This window comes from Ambystoma mexicanum, chromosome 11 (assembly GCF_040938575.1).
Source record: "Ambystoma mexicanum isolate Mex_15411 chromosome 11, UKY_AmexF1_1, whole genome shotgun sequence".
Classification (NCBI taxonomy): Eukaryota; Metazoa; Chordata; class Amphibia; order Caudata; family Ambystomatidae; genus Ambystoma; species Ambystoma mexicanum.
The window spans coordinates 746,893,431-746,920,412 of NC_090934.1; the positions used below are offsets into that span (position 1 = coordinate 746,893,431).

At 42.7% G+C, this 26,982-nt stretch overlaps 1 protein-coding gene across 2 annotated transcripts in view; it reads left to right on the plus strand.

The window, feature by feature from the left end:
• Window positions 1-26,982, plus strand: part of GALNT18 (polypeptide N-acetylgalactosaminyltransferase 18) — a 2,649,737-nt gene that overhangs the window by 2,077,743 nt on the left and 545,012 nt on the right. For both annotated transcript variants that reach the window (XM_069623645.1, XM_069623646.1), the window contains one exon: window positions 9,339-9,524. In XM_069623645.1, coding sequence (XP_069479746.1) covers window positions 9,339-9,524 — 186 coding nt within the window. The remainder of the gene's footprint in view (window positions 1-9,338; window positions 9,525-26,982) is intronic.

Genomic DNA, 26,982 nt, shown 5'->3' on the forward strand with positions numbered 1-26,982 from the left:
GTTCCTGCTTCCAGAAGAGTTCCAGCATCAGTGATCCAGGGAGTGGTGCCTGCCCCACCCAGAAAGAAAAGTAGTCCCTGTTAGAAGAGAGTAAAGCATCATCTGGCTGGTAAGTAAGCAGCATGGTCTGCTTCAGGTAGGTTCACCCAAGCACTTTTACACTTGATATGAGCCCGGCGCTTCCTGTGCCGGGACGGGTCCTTACTATGAGCCTGGCACCACCGGTGCCAGGACTAGGTCCAAAAGGTCCCTATTGGGACTTGCTGGTGCCGATAAGGCATGTTATGAGCCTGTTTCCAAGGGTGTTGGGTAGGTCCTGACTCCTTGAAAGCAGTGGTCATGACAACTATGTTGACTGAGGTCAGCAGACCAGGTGGCCACTCTGCATTTGGTTAGCATGACCATGTGATCTCCTGGGCTGTTGCTGGTGAGGGCTGGTGTGAATGCTTCCCATGGACAGCGGCCCTTTGAACTGTTTAATTGAATCAGACTGCCTCCTGGGAACAAACCTTTGAAGTCCCAGCTAGCTCAGGATGCTGTTTAGCTTCTGCAATACAGGTCCCCAGTCAGAGTTTAGACCGCTAGCGCCGGTTTGTGTCTAATGCCAGTACTGCACCCATTTTTGGGATCTGTCTTGAATTAATTCTATTTCAAAAAGGGGATTTTACTTGATAGTATATGATCCTTGCTTAACATTGTTTTGATGGGAATCCTTACAGTAGAGTGGTGATGTGGAACACCCCACAAGAAGGTTGAATCTTTAGAGTGGTCTTGTGAGCCATGATTTTAGCAAATTTTTGACATCAAGAAAATGAATTCCCAACAGCTCTGGGTTGCTTTTGGCAATCAGCATTGCCATTCCCAATGGTTTCAGGCTACTGTGTGTGTAGCCCAATGGTGGTTTTAGAAAGGTTTGTTCCCAGGAGCCTGTGCTCACAAACATAGGCAAAAATGGGTGGCAGCCTATTCCTCATGTTTCCCTGTGCACTTTCTGGGGAGTTCTGGCCATCATGATGTTTTCAATGCCAGTAATGCACAGTTTTGGGGTAGGGCTTGGATGCATGGGTAAAAACATCCCACAGTAAAGACTTGAAAAATTGTTTAGGAATGTTACATATTGACGTGCATGGCCATTTGTACACTAGACGTTCTGATTCAGTTGAATGGAGGGGTAATTCTTTCTAAGTTTTCAGGGCATATTTTTGTAAGGAGTACTTCTTGTTCCATTATGGTATTATTAACTTTTTCATAACCTCGACCACTGCTATGTATGGCAATTGTATTTGTTTGTTTTTGTTTGTACACTTCTTCGTTGAAGTATGGTTCGGTGCTCATAGTGTGACTCCATTCACATCCGCAGATACATAAGAAGTTATTTCTGTTGAGATTTCGTTTATTGAGAAGTCTTTTTTGTAATTTAGTTATTAGTTTTGTTAGTGGTTTTATTTTGTTTAACACTAAAATAAATAACTTTCTTTTGAGAAGAATTGCACTATCTATCAACGCTTCTAAAATTAATTTCCTACGATAGGTTTTAAGCATTGAACCTGATTTCTCTCCTGTTTTTATAAGATTTTGAAGGACTTTGTGATGGAACATTTTGACTAAAATACTTTTCTTAGTATGCTTACCTTGCACTATATTAAAATTTAAAGAAGTAGTTTTATCTGTAGTGATAGCTGATTTTCTATTAATTGTTTTTTGGTTTGTTTTACATTTTGATAGAGAAGGCAAAGTTTTTGTACTTGAAACTTCTTGTGTTTCACTAAATGACTCTATTAGCTGTTTTGTTTGAACTTTTTTTTACAAATTCTGCTAGAGATGGATGCTTATGTTGGACACTTTTATTTTCATTTGCTCTACTTCTGCGTTGCTTTCTACGGACTTGACTTTTGGTAGGCATTCTTTAGGGTCTGTTGAAAAAATAAAGAATGTATGGGTTGGGGTGTTCTGCAATGTGTTTGTGCTGTGTGCATGAGTGTTTGAGTAAGATGATGTATGTAATGGTGTCTGATTGTGCATTCGGAACTACAACTAGTAGGGATGTGTATTCTTCAATTAATATGTTACTAAACTCAGGTTCAGATGACAGAAAAAAATAAGCTAGTGGTGTGGAGAAGTACAAATAGTAAATCTAATGTATACAATAAAAACAGTTGTTTGTTCTATAATATGAAAATTCTAGCGGTTGAGTTGGGAAATTTGTTTGTCCAAAAGTAGGAATGTGTGCACCATTCTGGCTGTAAATCGGTGTTTAAGACATGGGGATTTTTGGACAGAATGGTGCACAATCTCTATTTTTAGGCACAGAAATAGCATGAATTAACTTTACAGTAGGTTTGAGTAATAATACAAATATTATGGTGATATTCTACTTACTTTTTTTCTAAAATGAGCAGTATAATTCTTAGTTCTTCTTTGTTCTTGAAATTCGGCTGCTTCTTTTCAGGAGAATGGTCTTCACTGCAATTGTAAAAGAAACAAATTAGTAATTTTGTTTGTATATAGCATTGCTTTCAATTTAGATATTGATTTTTTTAATTGAAATCCTCAGCGCCTTCCTTGAAACCATTAAAACTATCTTAATCACATAAGATATGTCGCACCAGTTCAATTCATATTATATGTTCTTAATGAACAAATTGTATTGCAATGAGTAACTGTAACAAACATATCTTTAGTATGTCTTGTGAAATTCATAAAGTACCACTGAATACCACCATTTCTGTAACTAAGCTGTTCTAGGTAATAGTGCCTTAATGTCATGCTTAAATTAAAGCAATCAAATAAATAAATAAATAAATAAATGCAATTGTATAAGTATTATTTTTTGAGATTGGAACCTAGAGTGTGCATGCATGCAATTTTGTTTGAATATATGTAGTCTATAAATGTCATTTAAAACATGTTAGTTTAACATGATTTGATAGTGTGTGTATTAAGAAAGTAAATAGTATAAAGGTTTATAAGTGATGGTTGATTTTAGGAAATTGGAAAAAGGACAGTAGATTCATTTTACAGATTACACAAGCTAAAAGTCAGTTTGAAAATGTGTTCATGTACTGTACAGAAAATATGCATACCTGTAGTTTGTGTTCATGCATATGGATATGCATGGAGCTGCAAGTAGAAATCTTGGAGACTTGTACAGTATTTCCTGTAGATGGTGCTTGCCAATGATATGACACTTGTACTCAGAGAGATTCACAGTACATTTGCAGTGCTGATCTATGATGATGCAGTTAGATGTAGAGGTCTTGAATGTGATTGGTGCATGGTCATGTGATTTCTTAGCTACATCCAATGAGGGAATGGCACGGAGAGTGAAGTGGAAATGGTAGAAGGGCTGTTCATGTTACGATATGTTTGCGGACATGGCTGTAGTTCGCGGACATCGGGAGTAACATCCAGGGATTTTTGGGTTCAGAAGTCATGCAAATGAGAATGAGCAGTGAAAGGGATTGGTCAGGAAAGTTTAGTGGGTGTGTTTTGCCAGGAGAGAGTTTCTCAGATACTCTTTTTGCTGAGAGAACAACAGAGAGCTATGGCTTTGTGTTTCAGAAAACAGTTGTTTGGATTTTGGGAGATTCGTGGATACATTGGTTGAAGGTGCATGCACAAAGCTGGAGACATCAATGACATTTGTGATGTTATCTTTGATGTCCTGGGTGTTAGTTTTAGCAGAGCATGGTGGTGGCGCGAGTTATGGCTGCTTAGCTTACCATAACTGGCGAATTTCAAGGGTTTTTCGGTTTTACTTGGAACCATAACGTCCCTTTAACAAAGTTTTTTCACTGAATTTCATAGGTTTTTAGTAGCACAACTTAACCATAACGTCACTTTAACAAAGTTTTTTCACTCAAACTATATTATATATATATATATATATATATATATATATATATATATATATATATATTAGCAGAAGTACCCGTTCCCTGAATGGGTTCTGTAGACAGACATGATAACACTCTCTTCGATGGTTGAAAATGAATGATCCTGTAAGTCGCTGTTCCGCCTCATCCTGGTGTGGTGCAGTTCATTGTGGTGCATTGCAGTACAAATATCTCGGAAACCCTGTATCCTAGGGCCTTGAAATGTGGTACGTTTTGTTGCTCATGTCGGGACAGGTTGAGAAAAAACATTTTGTGTTTTCTTTCCCGGAAAACATGGTTTACAGCTTCATCAGCAGGCACCTCCTCGCAAAAATTCTCTCGAAAGGTAATTTCATGTAATGCAGCAAAAATTTGGAAACTCCTCGAATGCTAACTGCCTTCACCTTCACCTCTCAGGTTTATTCCCCTCTCAAACATTTTTGTTTCCCTTCCCAGAGAACATGGTTAACGGCTTCGTCGGCAGGCCACACACCCACAACAAATGTTAACTTTAGTTGAACCCCGGGGAAAGGGGTGGAGTTATTCAAATGTCATGTAGCCAGTAATGTCCGGAGGGTCCTAGCAGGTAAGTACGCAAAATGTAGTGCAGATTGGTGAATCGGTATGGAATTGTATAAACGCTTTTCCAAGCCACAAACCCTCCAACAAATGTTGACTTCTGCTGAAATCCGCGGAATAGGGTGGGGTGTCCAAATGTCATGTCGCCAGTATTGTCCGGGTGGTCCTAACAGGTGGTGCAGATTGGTGAAACGGTGTAGTATTGTACAGGGTACAACACTTTACCAAGCCACAAACCCACAAATCCTGCCACAAACTTCAAACATATTATATATATATATATATATATATATATATATATATATATATATATATATATATATATATATATATATATATATCCAAACAAAGAAAAAATGAAAGCGAATTGCAGCTTTCTGGGCGGCACTCTCCTCAATAATAACAATCAACCGGATGCGAACAAAAGGATCTCCATCAAACGTCCTTTATTTTTGCAAACACAGTGGACAAGTGGCTCAGGAGAAACAAAACAACAACGCATTTCACCCTTACATTTCACCCTTCATCAGATTGTAAACATAAACAACAGGCTTCTCTTTCTAAACACTTTGCAAATAGAAAAGTCCTTCTTTACTTTCCATTAAACAAAAACCTTTGTTTCCAATCCCTGTTTGTCTGAGTGCCATCTTGGAATTGTCAAATGCAGTGAAAATTCAATAGTACCTGTATTAAATATATTGGCAATATTTATGTGTCTGGTGCTTTGCATAAAGTGCATAGTGCTCATAATGCAGCGGCAGCCCATCAACAATATTAATGGTTCATTTATATTCCCAAAAAGCTGGTTATTTTGATAAAGCGCATAGTGCTTGCCATACATAAGAACACAACAATCGCACCTCAGTGCTAATATATTTTCTAGCATAATTTTATGGGGTCATTTAACTTCTTTTACATACATAAGTTATTACTCTTTGCCATGTCGAAATGCCCAATGTAATCTACATTCGATTATATCAGCGTCATGCATGTATTGCACTTCACATTCTGCTAAAGTGTCTAGTGCTTTGAGTAAAGTGCATTGTGCATTATATATTATTATATATTATATGATCATGGAAATGGATGGACGTGTGTGAGAAATAGTGAGATTAATGCCGGCAGGTCATTTTCGTTTTTATAGGCCAGCTGTCTGTGATTGGGTAACATTGTGGTGACTTCCCTGCATTGATATCAACTTTAATTTCTTTATTTAAATACAATTCAGTTTAGAGCAAACCACCTGTTTCTTGCCCAGAACTGTGGGTGGGACTGTAAAGACAGTATGATATTGGGGTGGCTACCTCATGAAAACCCAACTATTTACATATTAATCAAAACATGTCTTACACCAAAACCAGTAGAACTAAGTCCAACATTTTATACATATTAAATGAATAATCAGAAATCCTATAATTCTTCTACAAATAAAAAGCTTTCTGACTAATTGCAACTTTCTGTTCTTGGTGCAAGTGAGGGCAGACCACCCGAGGTGAAGGCATTCCATCAGAGTGGTAGGCGTATGGTTGAGTAGAGCAATCAGCATTTGTCAAATAATTCTTTGAATAGTAGAGTCTTCAGGTGCTTTCTGAAGTATAGGATTGAGGGGGGCAGTCCTATCAGCATTTGGAACTTGAGGCTTGTTTCCTGATGTTCCCTTTTACAGTTCTTTGTTTCCAACCTGGTGATATTGCAAATTCTGGTTGTGTGCTGACTCTGGAGATGGCGAGTCTCTCAGCCAAGTAGAGTGTTGTTTTTGTTGTTAATGCTTTGTAAGTGATGTAGGCAGTCTTGAATATAATGCATACTTCAAGCGGTAGTCAGTGCAGCTCCTTGAGGATGGGGTGGAATTTTCTTAGTCCTGTGAAGAGGCATGCCAGACTGGTTTCAGAGGGGTCAAGGTGGCATCTGAGACTCCTGTGAGTAGGGCATTGCTGCATCTCTGGTGAGAGATGTCCAAGGCTTGGCCTACTCATCTGAAACTCTGAGCAGGGGTGAAAGGTTTTACTTGGTGGAGAAACACAAGCTGGTAGCATTCTGCTTGGGTCTTGTTAGTGATATGTGTCTTACATGAGAGGTCACAGTCAATAGTAAATCCAAGAGATGTTACACTCAGTGAGAATTATGACATGAATCCATTGAGTTTCATGTCAGCAGTCAGAGGCAGGGTAAATGTGTGATGTGGCAATAGTTTGACAGGTCAGGTGGATTTGAGTGGGAATTCCTTCAGAACGGGGACATTCTGTCCCATTTTCAGTACTTCTGGAGAGGTGCCTGTGTGAGTGATGTATTGGCATTGTTGATGACTCATGTGAGTGCTTTACCTTTGATGACTTTTACAATGGAGGGGGGAGAATGTCGTCTTTGTAGTCGGTGGGTTGAAGAGATGTGGGATTCTTAGTCTTGTCTTCTGGAGTAATTGTCCTGAATTGAGTTCATCTTGACATGCTGTGGGGTGGGGTCTGTCTGTGCTGTGTTTGGATCTGTCAATGCCCTGCTTTATCTTGTTTATCTTGTCTGTTATAAAGCTGTTGATGGTGTCAGAGGATTGTGGTATTGCGGGGACTGGCAGCAGGTTGACGCTGTCCTACAAGGCTTGGAAGATCATTCTTCTCTTGTTAGATACTTACATAGTGGTTGTTGTGGTGATCAGTTTCTGTAATGTTGGTAAAAGTTTCCCAAGGAAATGAGATCTTCAAGTTTTTGTATTTCCTCCAGAACCTTTAATTTGTTTGGATGAAGCACTTGTTGATGAGTTCCTGTGTGTACCAAGGTGTGGAGGGATTTTGATTGTTGAGTCAATGTTTGCGGATGTTAGTGACCACAATGATGGTGTGATCGGGTGTTGACATCCTGTGAGGGGTCGGATTTGGAGTTTGAGGAGTTAAGGTTTGCTTCCAGTGCATATAATTGGAAGTTCATTAAAGAACGATAGGGTGCCATGGTCAGTTTGGCTTGGCTCTGATATGGTAAGATGTGTGCGGCAGAGCAGGCTGTGTATGGCTGTGAGGTCAGTCCAGTCCAACTGTAGGGGCAGCGACATATAATGGCTGGAAAGGTGGTGCATTTGATATTGAATGTGTTGTCTTTGCTGTGATGGGCAACCTGATGTCCATGATTGTGTAAACTAGTTTTATAACTCAGACAGCAATTTCAACATTTTCACATTTGAGAGATTTTCAAAATCTGTGTACACCACATATGCATTGAAAAATACCTTTCAACGTTCTAACACGTATTCATTGTTTAAGTGTTTAATTCTTAACAAACATTTCAACCTACTCAAGAAAACGTGGTGACAGACCTCCAACACTACCTCATCTGCAGTGATGGTATTCAAGGGCATGTCACAACGTGTCCTTCTCCGTTTGAGCGGTTGAGGTGGAAATGATAAAGGCATGCTCTTTCCCCGGTCATGGCTTCCAACAGGATGAACCCGGTGCAGTTGAAGAGCCCCAGAGATGCTGCGTGCAGCTCAAAGTGCATTAATTAGCGAACCAGGGATGCAGTTTGATCTGCATTTGAGACGCGAGTGGCAAGCGTTAATTGGGTGATTATAGCAGTTAAACAGAAGGTGAGCGTCTTGTATACTTGTTATGGATCACACACCATACGGGCACATATTACTAAAGATGAATGCGGATGGGCATTGGGGATCAAGCATCATCAATACTAACTGGGACCTCGCGTTGTGCTGCTCGTTCGTGACACCTGGTGGATGTGAGAAAGCCCTGGATGACTTTGAACATATTAAATGTATCCTTATAGCATTACCTGAACAGAGCATGCTTCTACCTGTTGAGAATTAAACTGGTTTACCAGTGCAATACAATTACTAAGAGCAGCAAGCGCATTGCTGCCAGTGGTAATGCTATTTACCACTGGTAATGCCGCACTGTAACAAAATACTTCCCTGCAATAGTTCTGACAGCCAAAGTGCTATTAGGTTTGACTTGTCACAAAGAATGTTAAAGACATAAGCATCTTCTATAGTGTGAACCCCTGTTGTGGGTGCAATGCACAGCCAGCCAGTGACAGATGGAGGCTTTGGTGTGTACAATCTGTCCTAAGTGTGTAAATCTGTTATAAGTGGTGGTAATGTTTAGAACCTGTAGTTCAGTGTTTAACTTGCCAGTAATTACTTAGCTGCTAGAAATGCAGGACACATTTTTCCCACAAGGTACAGATTAACTTCCAGGCCGATTCCACACATAAGTAATTTAAGCAAATTCAATATATTGGGATGGAATTAATTTGCACCATACACCGCCGTTTGATGACTATTGTGTTACCAGAATAAATGTGTGCAGCTATATGTACTGGGACGACATAGATCACATAAAACAAGAGCTCTGAAAAACGACAGAAATTAAACGGTATCAGGTAATAAAATTGCGGCAAAAATGTCACGGGTAAAAGAAATTGCGGCAAAAATGCTGGGGTTTGACCCGGTAAAGGTCTACCCCATTATACCATTTAAGGGGAGCAGGGGTTGCAGGGGTGCCCCCCGCTCCCCTTAAATGGTATAATGGGTCTGGGGGCTGCGGGGGTGTCCCCCCATCCTTTACATGAGTGGGGCGGCAAAACCACAGCATTTTTGCAGTGATATTTTGTATACACGGCCATTTCTGCCGCGATTTTAAGACATGGAACCAATTAAACATGGCTGAATGCTGCACACTACAGGCATTAAAATATCTTGCAGTGGCCACACGTGTTTATTTAATCTGGCCCAGCACTGTAAATGTTCTTGAATTAATATGGAAATGCTAATTATTCCCATACTTGTACTATATTTATCAGCTGATCCTTACATGACATGTGTGGAACTGGGACGTGCTAACACATCTCCCTTTCTGAGCCTGTGGTTTGCCTTGTTTCTAGGTCTGGCAGTGCGGAGGAAGTGTGGAGGTGTTACCTTGCGCTAGAATAGCCCACATAGAAAGGGCCCATAAACCGTACACTGAAGACCTCACAGCGCATGTGCGGAGAAATGCCCTGCGAGTGGCGGAAGTCTGGATGGATGAATTTAAGAGCCATGTGTACATGGCCTGGAACATACCTCAGGAAGTAGGTGTCTTACCTCATACCAATGTCGATATGTTTACAGAAAATCTAAGAAACCATTCCACTTCAATAACGTGTCCATTGTGTAGTCCACAGCTATGCTATTATGGTTTAATAAACACGTTTTGAGAGACCCGAGAAATGGGCCATTGTTCCCATGACAACAGCTTGTAACGTTTTAGATGTATGGAAGCTATGCACTGTAAGTCGTCGGCCGTCATTTTCAAAGTACCTGCAGTCTGACAAGTATGAGTGGCAAGATTGTTTCTACTCATTTTTCTACATTTCGACAGATGGATCAGAGGCACAGAAAGAAATTAACTTGTCCTCATTCCTCTTTCCTTCTGTCTGCCGTAAAGGAAAACATTTACGACAGCATATATGCATTGGATTCCAATGGAATCTGACATCTTTTAGCACCAGATTCACTAAGCATCCAGGTTGTATACCCACCCCCTTTTGCCCCCCCCCCCTGTCGAGTACACGGTGGCAATATTTGCAATGTGTTTACACTACGAAGTGCAAATAATGACAGAAAACGGGGGTCTGTAGGACTACAGTGCACCCGTGTACACGTTGACGGTCCCTTCTGTGCGATTGGCAATTTTACAAAATGACCCCCTTTAATGTGATTCTAGAAGAACCATATTGAATATTTGATCGGTGAACGCATATTTGTGAATAGTTGTGTGCGCTATTTCAGTGTCAATTTAGGAGCTACTTAAGTGAGGGACTGTTTTTATTAGATGGCACGTCCTTGCAGGATTAATGGAGCTATATTTGCTGTTACTCTAGGCATTTCCCCAGTGTATTTCTTTTCCACCTATGTGTAATTTAAGCATGATGTATATCATTTGCTATTCAAGTTGAAATTTCTTGGTACACCATTATCACCACATAATCATAAAATAATTGTAGGGGCCTTTTTAGGAGACCTGGGAGACGCTTAAATAGAATTGGGACTACGTTGTCCCAGATCAATAAATTTAGGCTGCAACAAAAAAAGTGTTAAACACAATTAAGTTTTGTTAAAGTATCAGTAACTACTTTTTGGAGTAATTCCGAATGTGTGCTGTGTTAAACAAGTCTTTCAGTAAAATGGTTTAAGATATTATTTTCTGCAGACATGTTCGGTAGCATATAGATAGAATTGTACTCAAATAAGGCTGCCAGCAATAAGTTGGTCTTAATTATTTTTACCCACAAGAATAGCCAACATATTTAGTATGTAAAAGGGGAGTGTTAAGTCAAATCTACTTTTTTGTGCAGTTCAATGTTACTTTGCGTGAATCCCCTGCATCCATGTAGCATGTTAGGTACATTGTTTACAAAAAACTGCAAGGGCAACACATGCAGATTGGTAGACTTCGTGAAAAGGACAGTAGCACACTGGAAGGCAAAATATGGGATCTGGAAATGCGTCCAGAAAATGCAAACATCTCCCTGCAGGCCCAACTGCCAGTAAAATAAATGCAAGGCCACATTTTCAGTTATGTAAGTGCATGTTACCTCCTCTTCCCTATTTCTCCCGCCTCCTCTTTCAGAAATTACAGGAAGATAGCAGTCAGGTCAATAGGCCACTATCATATGAGTGTGATTGGACCACCAATGCTATGAGCTGTGAACGCCTTCTGTCCCGTAATCCAAGATCATTTGTGCCCCATTGACTTCGAAACTATAGGCTAGTTATTACTTGAATAATATCAACGTTATATTCGCTCTTAATTAAGCAATATGACCCGAGCGGTGGGGGCATTACCGACTCAGGTAATGCCCCAGGGCCCATAGTTATCGGCCCGAGCGAAGTGAGGACCTTAACGAAGGTCCCGGGGCATTACCTGAGTCGGTAATGCCCCCGCCGCGAGGTTCATATTGCTATTAGAACCCTGGCCCGCAATATCTGCGTGACCGGGGCGCGAAAAGCATTTTTTTCTGTCCCGAAACACTGCAGCGTTTCAGGACAGAAAAAAAAAGAAACGACCAAGAAAATGGCCGCCGGGAACGGGAAAACAGAGTCCGTTTTCCCTTTCCATGGCGGCCATCGGGAGCGGACGCGCTGGGAACAGAAGTGTTCCCAGCGCGTCAGCTCCTGAAAAAGGACCAAAAAGAAGGTAAGTGGGGTTGGGAGGGCGGGAGGGGGACTGGGGAAAAAAAAAGTCTCCACACGTCTGGAGGCTGCCATCGTCCCCTGCTGGGACGCAGGAGCAAGAAGGTAAGTGGGGTGGGGAGAGGAGAGAGGAAAGGGAATAAAAAAAGCTTTAGCCGAGTCCCCGGCGGGGGTCAAAGGCAAACTCTCAGCCACGCTTTGAGCCTCCTCATTGGCTGAGGGGCTGCCACGCCCCCCGCCGAGAACAAGGCGGCTGGAATTCCGGCCAAGAATCGAAGGATTCTCGGCCGGGTAAGGACCCGGTGAGAGCCAATAAGAATGAATGTTGCATTCTGCTTGACTCTCGCTGGGTACTAATATGCATTACGTTTGAATCCTTGTTTTGCCACTGATGCTGTCACTTTGCACATTACTCTGATATATTTTGGGGCGCAGTCCATGCTTTATAAAACTGAATAGATCCATGAATAATGATGGCAATTTCTAATATAAAAAGATGGCACGAAGTAAAAGTTACTAACATGAGACCCTTGCAGGCAGGGCTGTCCTCTGCATCTGACATTTGGGCATATGATGTTGTACACGATGACCTCAAGTCTTGAAATACCTTGGTTGTCCCAACAGCATCACTGATGTCCTCATCCCTCAAACTGCTACAAATAAATTATGAAACAGTATTTACTTGCTGTACACTGTGAACAATAAATAAATAAATCATAAAGGTAAAACAGGCACAGTTAAAAGTTGCATTCTTCACGCGGAAGACTGTTATCTCAAGAGGTGTATGAATATGATCCAGTAGCAACCCAAACAGCTAAGCATAACTGTCCAAAATAAAGGGAATGTCCAATCAAAGTTCCATAGCAATATATATATACTTGAATTAAACACACCATCTGCAAAAATAACTACATAGAAAAACACTACACAAAACTCACGAGGGAGTAAAGAACAGAGAATATGCAAAGATAGATATATGCAGCACTCTGGGTAACAAATCATACATGAAAAGCAAGTAAAAACCACAATGTTTTAACCAGTCTCTAGAGTCCAAGGCTGGACCATAGGCTAGTGATTAGTCAATAATAACTTTCTGCAGTTCTTCCATGTTCAACAGCGTCGAATCAGGTTTCTTGATGCTGTGCAAGCCAATCAAGCTAAGCCCGGTTGCAGCTGATCGTTAAGACTCAAGCTGTGAGCGGGCGTTGAGCTGGTTCGAAACTGTAGCTCAGAGCAGGTAGAGTGCAGCATTCGAGCAATGAAGTCCAGATGGCTCACTAAGGTTGGGTTTCAAGGGCGGGTCTGGTTCGAGACATGGTAACTGCTGGTTAGGGTTGGTGTGTGACACTCCAGTGGTGTGAGTCAATGTCCAGTTATGGTTAGACATTGTGATCTTGATGCTCCAAGGTGCAGTTCAACAAGTTGGAAACTCAATGTGAGGCTGGTTTTAGTGATTTTGTAACTGCTGGGTCAGGTTGATATGTGACATGATACTTCCAGTGTTATGAAATGAGGTCTAGCAGTGAGAAAGTGGATTCAGCCAAACATGTGACAGGCTCTTCTAGGGCTACCATGGCTTCAAGCCGAAATTCACTGTGATTTAGGAGAGATGCTCAATGGAATGCCGATCAGGAGGGCCACAAGGATCGTTTCAACTTTCAGTTTGGTAGCAAAGATGGTAGTGACTGGCTTGCACAGTTTGATACAGGTGGTTCGATGAAGGCTTTGAAGGTCACGGTTCGATGAAGCCGCCAGGTTCTGATTGCCTATTAATGAAGATCAGCAACAAAGATGCTGACTGTTCAAAAGTCTGTTTGAACGATGCAGGTGCAGCAATGAACTTGTTCAAACTGGGGCAACAATGCGCTTGCCAACCCCGTGCGACTGTGAACTGGTTAAAAGATGCAATATAGTGGTTTTTAGGTTGGTTGAGTGCCAAAGACAGCACCGGGGATCCTGACAGTCTGACTGGGCCAAAAAAGCTCAACTCATGGTTCAAAGCAGTACAACGGTCCAAGCACAGGATCCAGAATGTCTTGACTCTCAGATTGCTGTGAGTCCAACTCCAGGGTCTCAATTGCAAGCATAGTCCATAATCAGGGTGTCCCAAATATGGAAGAGGCTGGCACACACCTGCAGAGGTCCTTCAGCATAGTGAGGTCCTGGGTACCAGTGTAGCTGGCAGAGAGGCAGGCGTAGCTCCAGCAGCAGGCCAACCCCAATGTGCCCTGGGGATGGTTAGGGAGCAGAGATTTCCTCTGCCTTGGACACTCAGTCTTTACCTCTGCTGGAGGACTTTGGAAAGTCAACTCTCCAAACATAGACCGAGTGAATTCTTCCTTAGGTGTTCATTCCTAACTGAATCAAAGAAAGAGTAGGCAACACTTTCTTTTAAAGGCAAGAGTCCATAGGTGATTTCATGGTCCAATCCCTTTTCTTGAGACAGGTGGTCTTTGCCTTTTGACATCACACCCAAAGTGATTTGTGCAAAAGCAAGTGGAAGGGACAGGAGGGAAGGATAGAGATAGAGACAGGATGATGGAGTCCTCCTCTAGCTGCTGTGAGCTCCCTCTTTATACACTTATTCTGCCCTTTCCTTGTCAATAGCATCAACGGCCCTTTTGGTATTCAGCACCCTGTTGTTAGGCTAGTCCTTTTGTGAAGTGTGTGCGCTTTGATTCCTTTTCCCAGGACAGCTTCCTACTTGAGGGACTGTCTCACTGGGGGGAAGGTGTTACCCTAGCTCAGAATGGATAAAAGAGAGCAATACCCAGGGCTACAATCTTTCTGGGAGCAGCAGACACAGACTGTCTCGGGGGAATAGACATAACCATTTTACAGCTGAGCTGGCCTAACAGGGCTGACGCATGTGTGATATCAATTTGATGTGGCTTGGATAATTATGAGAGATACTAACCACATATATCATGTATGGCTTATATTTAAAGTTGGCAACTGCCACTATGATAGGAACTCTCATAGCTATGTGATGTTGGGACAAGGTGTGCATATCTTAAATGCAGGCCCTGTGCTGCAATAACTTGTCGTTCACTACAGCTGTCAAATAGGCACTTGTGACCCCTAACCCATATCCGAGTGCAGGCGCTGCAGATCAGGATACTGATTCAGTAGTGCACATGTGAACACTATGCTTTTGTCATGGAGCTTATTAAAGGGAGAACTGATTAGCAGATTTCAATTCCTGAGACAGAATGTACCTGTATCTTTTTCTTAATTCAATAAACATAAAAAAAGGCAGGGTTTGTACACCCTCTCCAGATGGCAATCCATCACAATATGTGTATGGTCTTCTTTCTTCAAATATAATCTATATTCATTAATAGTACAATTATATCACATTAAGACAATATCAACCAAAATAAATCAAATGTAAAATCATCAATAAAGCATATGTCCATTAAATAAAATATCCTCACCCTCCAAGACAACTATTTACTACCCACGTTCATTAAAGGGCAGGAACACAGTCTTGTTCTAATCTGCCATGTAAATAAAGCAAAAGAAGCCAAGCTATACATTACAAGTGGATCATTCAATTTTAATAAATCATACACAAAGCAGGCCTATGACCCATGAGACCTAGAGCATGTAGAATTGGAAACACAACTTGTATCCCTGGATGTGTAGTAAAAATGATAAAACAAAGGAAAGTGTTCCAAAGTTTCCTGAAGCCCTCACCAGCAGAAAGATGTCTCCACTGTGTCTGATCTTCTATGCCAAGTGGCCCGAATGGTGGCCTGTAGGAGACTATTACATCACCTCCTAGCAATGATGACATAGTGGGATCTTCTAAGGACAAATCCATGGTAATAAGTGGGAGCGTAAGGAAAACATTAGCTGCACTAGTATTAATGAAGGCAGCACGTCCATGCAACACAATTGCTTTTGACATTATGTGGGATAATCTCAGGACAATCAAAAGTGGCACCTAAGCCCAAAACAGATAGAGAATTCCTAAAATATTGTAGGTAATCTCAGCATGTTAGAAAATCCCTCAAGCTGTCCAACACAAATTTAGGGAATGCTGCATATTACACATGTCCACCCAGAAATGTAAGGGCGGCACAACAAGCTGGTCAGGTACTGATACATGTAGATATCATATTGTAATTGGTCATTTATAATAGCGCTTAATACCCAGAGGTTTCTAAGCAGGGATCTGGGGATCACACCTGTGTTGCTGCGTGTCATCTTGCTTCCATGGCGAGCATGTTGCCCCCGAGCTATCCTCCAGAGACAGTTTAAATGTAAAAGTTGTTTTTTATGACTGCACGTCTACACATTTCATAAAATTCCAAATCTCTTACATTACACTAAGCGGGGACCGCTCTTGCTTTCAGATCATCATTGAATGGGTTACCAACTGCTACTCAGGCCGTGATTCACAGAGCGTTTTCCAGTGGGGTTTTGCCATTATGAAACACTTCTGTAAATTAGGTCCTGAGTGTGTCTAGCAAACCAATGGGAACCCCCGATTAAACTGTTACCTCCTGCTGACTTCTGTAGGAGGTGGTCCTCCCAGCTAAGTGTATTGTTAAATATAATACCAAAATGGTCCCAGGTTTGACGATGGGCCAAGCATTGACCATTACAAAATATATCCCTCAATTATTTTTTCCATTCTGAAATGCACACAACGCTGTTCTTTTTAACATTGCCGCACAGCCCTCTATCTTGCATTTGTTCATATAGGCAGCTACACAAATCTGCATAGCCTTTGGCGTTATAGCAAAAAGTACTGCAACATCTGCATACTAAGAGTATTGGTATTCCCCCAAAGGCCCCGTGAGGCACATCAGGGTGAACTTCTCTAAGCAGCTAGAAAGTGAGTTAGCATAAAGATTAAACAATCGGTCGCCATCACACAACCTTGCTGCACCTCTTTATTAATCTCAAATTCCCTTTTTATGGGTCAATATTTATGTATTAATAATATGCACATAACCAACAATGGCTTTACATATAATAGCAGCGTACATATATCCAATAATACAACATATAAAATACACTAAAAACAGGATCACTATATAATCTAAATCATGTTATTAATCATCATGTTAATATAAAATGGCAGTTGATAATTATTTCAAATTCCCTTTTAATACCCTTTAGTACCAAATTGACCTCAAGCACTAATGCCACCTGTATGTACACTAAGGATTGGGGTATATACTTAAAGCCATCATCTCCCTCCACAGGTGGCCCCTGTCCTTGTGGTCAAAAGCTGATGAATCCATAAAAGCCATGTAGACAGGGGCATCCAACCCAAAACCATATTTCTCTAAAATTGTATACAAATTCAAGCTCTGATGCATCATGCCCTCGCTTTCCTTAAAGCCCAACTGCACATCACATACATGTTTTTAATATCCCAATAGTTTATGTTGACTCACCCCTGTAACAATGTTGGTTGTGACTCTAAAAGTGTAATAGGCTGATAGGAAGTCAGACTGTATTGGTTTTTCTGCTTACTGTGAAGAGATTTGAACCCACCTGCTCCTGACTCCAAGGACCAGCCTCCCGGTGCAGTGACTGTCGGAACCTCTCTTAGCTGGGCACGTAAGGACTGTGCCACACTAAAACAGCGCTCTACCAGCAATGCTGTGCACACTGCACACAAAGCGTGCAAAGCACCTTGCCGTCACACTGTCAGGCACAAAGGTAAGAGGGCTGACGCCTGATCTAGGTGCAGGACGGGAATCTATCGAAAGCCCTGCCCGTGGAACAGATAGAGGAAACAAATATATGAGAGCAAACAGTCACAGATCCACTGAAAACCCAAATGCATGTATTTGCTACAACAGCCTTGCAACTGTACTGTGACATTCCACAAAGCCTCTATCGCTAAGGAAATGGCCACAGATGAGAAAATAACAAAAATGTTCTCTACAAGCGAGCCACATATGCTGATCAAAGATTATCCTATTCAACAGGATTTATCGGTGTCACTATCAAGTGTGGGCCCCAACTAACCACAAATTTAATACATTTGCTTACGTCCGGTGGGGATAGGTCTGGGTCATCTGAGATTATTAAAAAAACATATGCCTGACAGTGTCAGTTTCAATGTGGAAATCGAAATAATATTATACCTCCTATCGCATTGTTTGAATGTATGTTGGCCTATGCCAAGTTGTCTAAAAACATCGTGTACATAGATTCCGCGGCAATGTCTTGACCTTAATGTATTGTGTAAATCGCCATCTTGGATTTAGCCGCCATTTTAGGTTCTCTTGTAGTGTGGAAGTCACCCTGAACAACAAAATGGAGGCCGAATGACATTTCGAGTGGGATTCTGGCCGTTGTGACCTCCGCACACATGAATAAGTAATATGCCCGCAGGCCACTTGTTGGGATCGCGAACTGAGACCTTGTCCTATCCCTGACCTATGTGTAAATGAACAACAATATCAGCGGAACCGATCAAATGCATACATTATGGGATTGACCTGGCAACGAATCCTAGGCCTGGTTCTGAGAATGGTTAACCCGCGAGGGGGTTGGCCAGAGCTGGATAAAAAAGTATAAAAACCTGAGTATCCCAATGTACGGTCTCTCACACTAACACGGCGAACTACCGTTGATAATTCGTTCTGTTACTCTGAGGGCCGAATAGCTATCCGTATGTCAATTGACTTTTTGGTAATTATTGTACCTTTGAATAAAGCGCTTTGTATGTCCTTTGTAACCTGTGTTGGTGTGTTTCCTTTTGGGCTTCCCGGCCTCATATCAATTTTTCTGTTTCCACAGTTGGCGCCCGAATAGGGACCCTCAAGATTGATGCCGGATCATTGAAGGTTGACGCAGACTATCGAACCGGGATCGGACGGTGTGATTCTGCGGGCCCGACCGATCGAGACGCGATACCTCGGCAGCGCTGCACGATCCGATCCTTGGACGATAGTCGTGTGGTCTGATACGGCATCTTGACGAGGGTCCAATTTTGAGGCGGGCAGATTTGCCGAAACCACCAAACACAAGGTAAAATTCGTTAGGTAAGTTCTTTGGTAAACCGTACGGTCCTCCTTAGGTTTGGTCAGGTGCAGTCGTGACCCGGCTCTTAATTTAACCCTGACAATTTGAATTTGGCGTATTGTATCTGCAGACACAATTATTGAACCAGGTAACACCAATTTTTTGTGAAATGCCTGGGAAATTGTCTAGCTGCTTTAGGGCTCTGTTCCGCAGCGATCGACAATCCTTGGAATTTGGCCGCCCGGCACCACAGGAGGGGTCGCCGGCGTGTACTATGTACTGTAAGTATGGCATTGGAAGTATAGTATTTAATGATATTTGGCACAGACAGACCAGACATGCCTCCGAATTTCAGTGGCCAATCAACAGTAGTTTTGAGATCCCCCGTATTGAATACTTAGAAATCGATCTTGTTTGAGAAAAAGGCTAGACCAGCAGCCTTTGATGTGTTACAAAATTGGAAGAAAGAAGCATCGCAGCAGCTTAAAAGTAGGGATAAACATGCACGTCGTCATAAAACAAACGCTGAAAAAGCATTATTATATGATAAAGAAAAGCGGTCAGAATCAGTTAAAAATATGGATACAGCCCTTTCACTCAGGATCCAGAAAATTTACCCCTCTAAAGATTTCCATGTTTCTGAGGAATTTATTGAGAAGTTATTAAATGAACGCAGGCCCGATGCCTCAGCGCCACCTCCGTATGCTCCTATTTTGGGCGCTCTGCCCGTTCCTGTTGTCGCTCCTGTTGTTACTCCTGTTCCCCCTATACAACCTATTGTTCCTAGTCCTTTGGTTGTTGTTCCTCTGCCTATCGCACCGCCCCTTCCCCCTGCACCGATAGTTGCACCTTTGTTAAATTTACCTATACCTCCGTTCCCGAGTGGCCCCGTATTGATTGAAGTTGATCCAGGTGCAGGGTCAAAGATTGTGACTCGTAGTACTGTTTCTGCAGATAAGAAACAGGAATTGTTTGCATGGGCTAAGCATTGCATGGAGAAAGGTGATCAAGCTAATGTTTTTTCCACATTATCTAATTTGAATAGTTTTCCCGAGAAAAATGTTTTTATCGAAGGTTTGGGGACTCATTTGTGTGTGATGTGGGGTAGATTATAAAATTCGGATCTTCCACAAGAGGTGAGAGATATGAATGCTTTGGCACTTTCGAGGGACACAGAGCAGACAGTATATGGACATGTTGAAAGATTCTTTGAGTTTAGGAAAGACTTTGAAAAATCACGAGATGAGGATGATGAGGACGATAGAATATATGTACAGGAACAGTTCCTTCCGTGCCGTAGAGCGGCACCTGAGGAAGTACGAATTTGTACCAAAGATGCGATTCGATGGATCTCGGATTCATCGATACCGCCAGATGAAGTGTATGACACGTATAGTCAGTATACAGTAGAAATGCAAGGAAAGGTAATTCAGGTGATGGTACAGCACCTGCAGGAGGAATGTGTAAGGAAGAGGGTTAGTTGCCCCATAGAATTATTGGGGATTTGTAAAAGGGAATGAGAAGGAGAAAATTAAAAAGAGAAAGGGAGTTTTGAAAACCAAAGTATTATTGCAGCAAATTGTTAGAAACCCCAGAGGAGGTACGACACAGACTAGAGGTCAGTACGTTCCAAAAGGAAATGCTCCTCTGAGTACTGTGAATATTAATCAATGTGCTTATTGCCGCCAGGAAGGTCATTGGCGAGCACAGTGCCCTGTCCTTCGACAGAGGTCAAGCAGTGCGTCTGGGGGTATGGGTAGACGACCTAGGGGCCGCCCTGGAGCAGGGGGTCCTGATAGAGGTCAGCTTTTACAAGATTCTCAGCAACCTTTTTCGCGGGAAAATCAGACCTCGAGTATGGACTCGAGAAACATATTTGATCACCCTTCTGCTGCCTACCTTTCTGAAGAGCTTCCTTCTGACGAGGCTCCGTTTTATTAGGATTGCCCGAAGCAGGGTTTGGAACCTTCGCCTATTCCCGTTAATCAAAAAAGGCCCCTACGTTGACTTATTAGTAGGGAATAGGAAACACCAGTTTTTGATTGACACTGGAGCACAGAAGTGCTCCATTGATCATTCTCGGGTCCCAAACATCCCACTGTCAGGGCAAACAAATGTTTCCGTAGGGTTTTCTGGTATACCAACTGTCTGTCCGGTTTCTACGCCGGTATCCGTTTCTTTGGGTCCCTTTACGGACCATTGTCCTTTTCTTCTCACTTCGAACTGTGGAGAGAATTTGCTGGGGTTGAATTTGTTAAAGAAATTGAACGCAGTGATTCATTGTTCTTCGGATGGAGTACGGCTAACGGTTTCACCTCAGCAACTTCCTAACTCACAGTTCTTGATTCGACCTTTACCTCCCGAGTTTAGCATTGTCCCGGAATGTTTGTGGGCGGTGGACAACAATGATGTTGGAGTGTTACAGATTGAGCCCGTTAAAATAGTTCTGAAACATGGGGTGAAACTGCCACGCATCCCGCAGTATAAAATATCAGTCGAAGGCGAACGTGCTTTGAAATGCATTGTCTCCGATTTTGTACATCGCGGGGTGATCGAGGAGATTACAGGTAGTTTGTGCAACAGTCCGATCTTACCTGTATATAAGAAAGGCGACAATGCAATTCCGTATCGGTTTATAATTGATGTTCGTGCTATTAACCGAGTGGTCGCCCCACAATTTCCCATTGTGCCTGATGTGACGACGATATTAACAATGATCCCTGCTACGGCTACGCACTTCAGCGTTGTGGATCTAAAAAAACGCTTTCTTTAGTATTCCTATACATAAAGAAAGCAGATATCTGTTTGCGTTCACCTTGGGGGGACGCTCATTTACATTTACAAGGGCACCTCAAGGGTATACTGAAAGTCCTAGTATTTATAGTAGAGCCTTGAAAGAGCAGCTCGACACCCTTGAACTGCCACCTACTTGCACGCTGCTTCAATATGTTGATGATTTGCTTTTGGCTGCAGATTCTGAGAAATGCCTGTAAAGAAGGCACTATACTGTTGCTTGTTCATCTAGCTAAAAATGGTCACAAAGCTTCGCTTAAAAAATTTCAATATTGTTGTCAGGAGGTTGCCTATCTAGGCTACCTCCTGTCAAACGAGGGGAGAAGATTGACACCTGAAAGAATAAAACACATTTTTGGCATGTCTGTTCCAAATACACAGAAGGAAGTCGGAGCCCTGATAGGTATGGCTTCCTACTGTAGGTTGTGGATCCCGAATTTCGCACTAGTGATAAAACCGATGTTGGCTTTGACGAAGAAGGGCATTTCTCTGCCACTGCCATGGGAATCGGAACATCAACGACCATTTGAGCTTCCCAAAACCGCGCTATGTTCTGCACCGGTTCTGGGTACTCCAAATTATGAAAAGGCCTTTTTGTTGTTTGTGCATGAATGTGATGGATGTGCTTTGGCTGTGTTAACACAAGAACACGGAGGGAAGAATAGGCCCTGCGGCTACTACTCCTCCGCCCTTGATCCTGTCGCATGCGCTTTGCCAAGATGTTTGCGCGCTGTCGCTGCTGCTGCCGCGTCTGTAAAACAGAGTGAGGGAATGGTCCTAGGCCATGATTTGATTTTGATGGTACCTCACTCTGTTGATATTTTATTGAACAAAACTCAAACGCAACACCTCACCTCAGCACGGTTAACAAGGTATGAATTAATTCTGTTTGCCCCTCATATTCAAATTAAGAGGTGTTGTGTTCTTAATCCGGCTGAACTCTTACCTTTCCCGCAAAACACTGTTTGCGGTGACGAAGAATTACATGACTGCCTGTATACCACTGAACAAGAAACAAAGGGCAGGATAGATCTCATACATACTCCTTTGGAGAATGCGGAAGGGGAGCTGTTTTGCGATGGCTCCTGCTTCAAACTTTCGAATGGTACATCTACAGCTGCTTATGCAGTTACTACATTGAGCAAAGTTGTCGAAACTAAGAGAATTTCGCATAACTCCGCGCAGGCCGCAGAGATTATAGCGTTGACCCGAGCTTGTGAACTTTCCCAAGGGCGAAGAGTAAATATATATACTGATAGTCAGTATGCATTTGGGGTGGCTCACAACTTTGGAAAGCTTTGGTCGGAAAGAGGGTTCCTGACCTCACGTGGGACCAAGATTCAGCATGGCCCCTTGATAGTGCAATTACTTTCGGCACTCTCACTCCCTAAACAGTTAGCGATCATGAAATGTGCAGCACATCGCAAGGTCATAGATGATGTGGGCAAAGGGAACCCTTTTGCGGATCTGATAGCCAGACAAACGGCCACAGACCTTAGCACGGACATGTATGCCTCGAGGGAAATGAGAGATGCTTGCATAATGGATGAAGGTATTGGGTCTGTGCAAGATATTCAAACTGATGCCACAATGGAAGAATCTAGAAAGTGGGCTGAAGGAATGGGGAAACTGGATGACGAAGGGCGTTGGGTGGATACATCCGAAGGGAAATGGTTGCTTCCTGATTCTTATGTATTAGCAATGGTTACGATGGCACACGGTCCTACGCATGTGTGTGCCCAGCAGATTACGAGAATGTTAGAACAGGTCTGGGTGAATGACAAGATTCTGAACACTGCAAAGAGGCATGTCCAGAACTGTATGATCTGCCTGCAGCACAATGTGGGTAAGGGGACAGTGACTCCAAGGGGAAGTTTTGGGCCCCCTTCTGCCCCCTTTGAGGTTATACACTTTGATTTTATTGTGATGGAACGATGTAATAATCTAAAATATGTTCTTGTAATTATTTGTGCCTTCAGTAAATGGGTCGAGGCTTTCCCCGTCAAAGATGCTACCGCCATGACCACTGCAAAGATTATGGTAAAAGAATTCTTTCCTCGATTTGGGCTCCCGAGGATAATTTGGTCAGATAATGGTCCGCACTTTATCACAGCAGTAATTTTGCAAATATGTGCAGCCCTATGTATTGAGAAACGATTTCATTTAGCTAGACATTCTCAAAGCGCTTGGTTGGTGGAAAGACACAATGGTATTTTAAAGAATAAGCTTGCAAAAACATGTGCTGATACCAAACTAAAATGGCCAGATGCTTTGCCTATTGTGTTATTAGCTATGCGTACCACACCTCAGACTAGAACTGGGCTTTCTCCATTTGAAGTAGTTATGGGGAGACCTGCTAACATTTGGGGTCTTCCGAAACCTAAAGCCCTGAGAGAGGTGGAAAATGTATTGCTTGTAGACTAATGTAACCAGTTAACTAAAAACCTGTATTTCATTTATCACCAGGTATATTCTGCTTTACCTGTACGGTTCACGGGCCCAGGACACGATATACAGCTTGGAAGTTGGGTCCTCGTGAAGGCCTACGAGAGGTCTTCCTGTCTCGCGCCTCGCTGGCGGGGACCCCATCAGGTGTTATTGGTCACCAGGACAGCAGTGCGGGTGGCTGGAAAGAAGAACTGGATTCACGCGACGCACGTCAAGAAACTTCCTCACCCGCCGCCACACGTTACAGAAGAAGCAGAACCCCTCGCTGATGCTACAGTCTCTGATCCTGGAGTAGCAAACAGTGCTGTGAGTGCGTCAGAGAAGTTCTCTGAGCCTGAGGAGCTTGGGGAACAGTCCATTTCGTCTCCGCACTCTTTTGAAAAATCACTTCCGGAAAACACTGTTTCGAGCTCTGCGACTTCCGTCGCCACCGACACGTCGCTTCCCTCAGGAAGTGACGATGCCTTGCTTCCGGACCACACAATTTTGGGTACAACCTTCGCCCAAGGAAATAGAACTACGGCACGAGTTTCGTGCATCTGGAAAAAGGAAGTGATTGGAAAATTGTCTTGTTATGAGAAAGTTTTGTTGAACAAAAAAAAAAGGGGATTCTGCTGGCTAGGTTTGGGAAGGACTAAGAAATCACGCGACCGTAGTGTCGCCAGCAACGAACATTGGGGCCGTCGATTGAGAAACTACGATGCCTGCCACCTTCACCGCTGCTCCCCACACTGGACTTTTAGATAAGGGGGTGACCGAACAATGAACAATGTCCTGGGTCCCGAAAACGTACTGTTGTGTTTTGATAATGATTATTGTTATTTTTGTAACTGCTGCTGTAGGACTTTGGTATTTCGAAGAAATCTATTCTTTGAAACCTTTATTACCGACCGAGATCGTACCAACTGTTTTGACTCCCTCTGTACACCTTCTCACTCTGTCCCCTGGAGACTCCCAACATAGACATTACAGACAATGATGTGGAATCTATGGATGATAATACATGGAGTTATTTTCGAAAGTATTAGGGATGATGTTTAGCACTTGGCATAGGCCAAAAGGAGGGTCTGTGGAAATCGAAATAATATTATACCTCCTATCGCATTGTTTGAATGTATGTTGGCCTACGCCAAGTTGTCAAAAACATCATGTACATAGATTCCGCGGCAAGGTCTTGACCTTAATGTATTGTGTAAATCGCCATCTTGGATTTAGCCGCCATTTTAGGTTCTCTTGTAGTGTGGAAGTCACCCTGAACAACAAAATGGAGGCCGAATGACATTTCGAGTGGGATTCTGGCCGTTGTGACCTCCGCACACATGAATAACTAATATGCCCGCAGGCCACTTGTTGGGGTCGCGAACTGAGACGTTGTCCTATCCCTGACCTATGTGTAAATGAACAACTATATCAGCGGAACCGAACAAATGCATACATTATGGGATTGACCTGGCAACGAATCCTAGGCCTGGTTCTGAGAATGGTTAACCCGCGAGGGGGTTGGCCAGAGCTGGATAAAAAAGTATAAAAACCCGAGTATCCCAATGTACGGTCTCTCACACTAACACGGCGAACTACCGTTGATAGTTCATTCTGTTACTCTGAGGGCCGAATAGCTATCCGTATGTCAATTGACTTTTTGGTAATTATTGTACCTTTGAATAAAGCGCTTTGTATGTCCTTTGTAACCTGTGTTGGTGTGTTTCCTTTTGGGCTTCCCGGCCTCATATCAATTTTTCTGTTTCCACATCAACAATACATGTTGCAATTGAAGGGGTTACTACGAGCTCTTGCGATGCACAAGATGCTTTGGAGATTAGATCAAAGGATATACTGGAAGATAAGCGTGTTAAAGCACAGGAGGTAGTCATTGGGCCTCATTACGACCCAGGCGGTAAGGGATTACCGGTACCGCTAAGGGCACCGGTACCGGTAATCCCTTACCGCCCTATTACGAGTTCCCTTTGCGGGTCCTCCCTTAATGCCTGGTTTTACCAGGCTTTAAGGACGGGACCTGCAAAGCGACTTTGGTGCTAATAACGGTACCGCAATTTGCGGTACCGTTATTAGCGCCTTCCCCATTCCCATTGAGCCCTATGGGGGCTCAAATGGGAATGGGGGAAGGGCCCTGGTGAATGGGGAATTATCGCCCACGCCAACCTTGGAATGGGGTGGTAATAGCTCCATTCACCAGGGCGGAGTCGGTAAGGATTTGGAGGCAGCCATGGCTCTAATAGCGCCATGGTTACCTCCGAACTCCTAATGAGGCCCATTGTCAAGATAGATATGCAAAGGGAGATGATGAGGCCCGTTCATTGACATCTACCCCATTATTGACTTTCAACACCTCTCTATTTAATTGGAAGGATCAATCGATAGTGGAATAGGAGTGCAGTGAAGATGAACTAATCTTATTTTCGAGTCATGCCAGCACATCCTCAGTGATGCAATTTTAAGTACGAGACTGATTACTTACCGTTTTAGTAGATAAATGTGAGCGCATGAAAAGTAAATTAGAAAATCACACTGCGCTACTTAATCACATCTCTAGTAAACTGCACACAGATTGGGTCAAGTTGAACGTGGCATGTGATATAGAATTAAGCATTGAGGAGATAAATGACACAACTAAGGAGGGTCCGACGCCTGAGTTAACTGGTCTCACACCTGAGTCTCAGATGTCTGATGACCTGAGTGCACAAGGAGTAGCTAGTATCAATGATCAGCTACAAATAGATGAAAAAACAGAATCTATACAGTTAAACATCCAACAATGCTTGATAAGGAAAAAAAAAGAGGGGCAGACAAACACGGAGTGCATTAATAATCCGCAGTGCAATGTACAGAAACAAGATACCCAGGAAAAAGAGGCGAAACATTGTAGTATCAAATCCTGACTAGGAAATGCTCATTGAAGAGGACCAGGCTAAATTCGATATATTCATGTGTGAGCACCCTAGGAGGAAAAACCTCAAAAAGGACAGTGTAATAAACGGGCAGCACTGCAACAAGGAAAAAAAGAACTCTAAGAATGACCAAGGTTCTGGAGATAGTATTAAAACTAGGTCAATTCACGATATTTTAGAGACAAAACCTCTTCAAAACCAGCGAATCAAG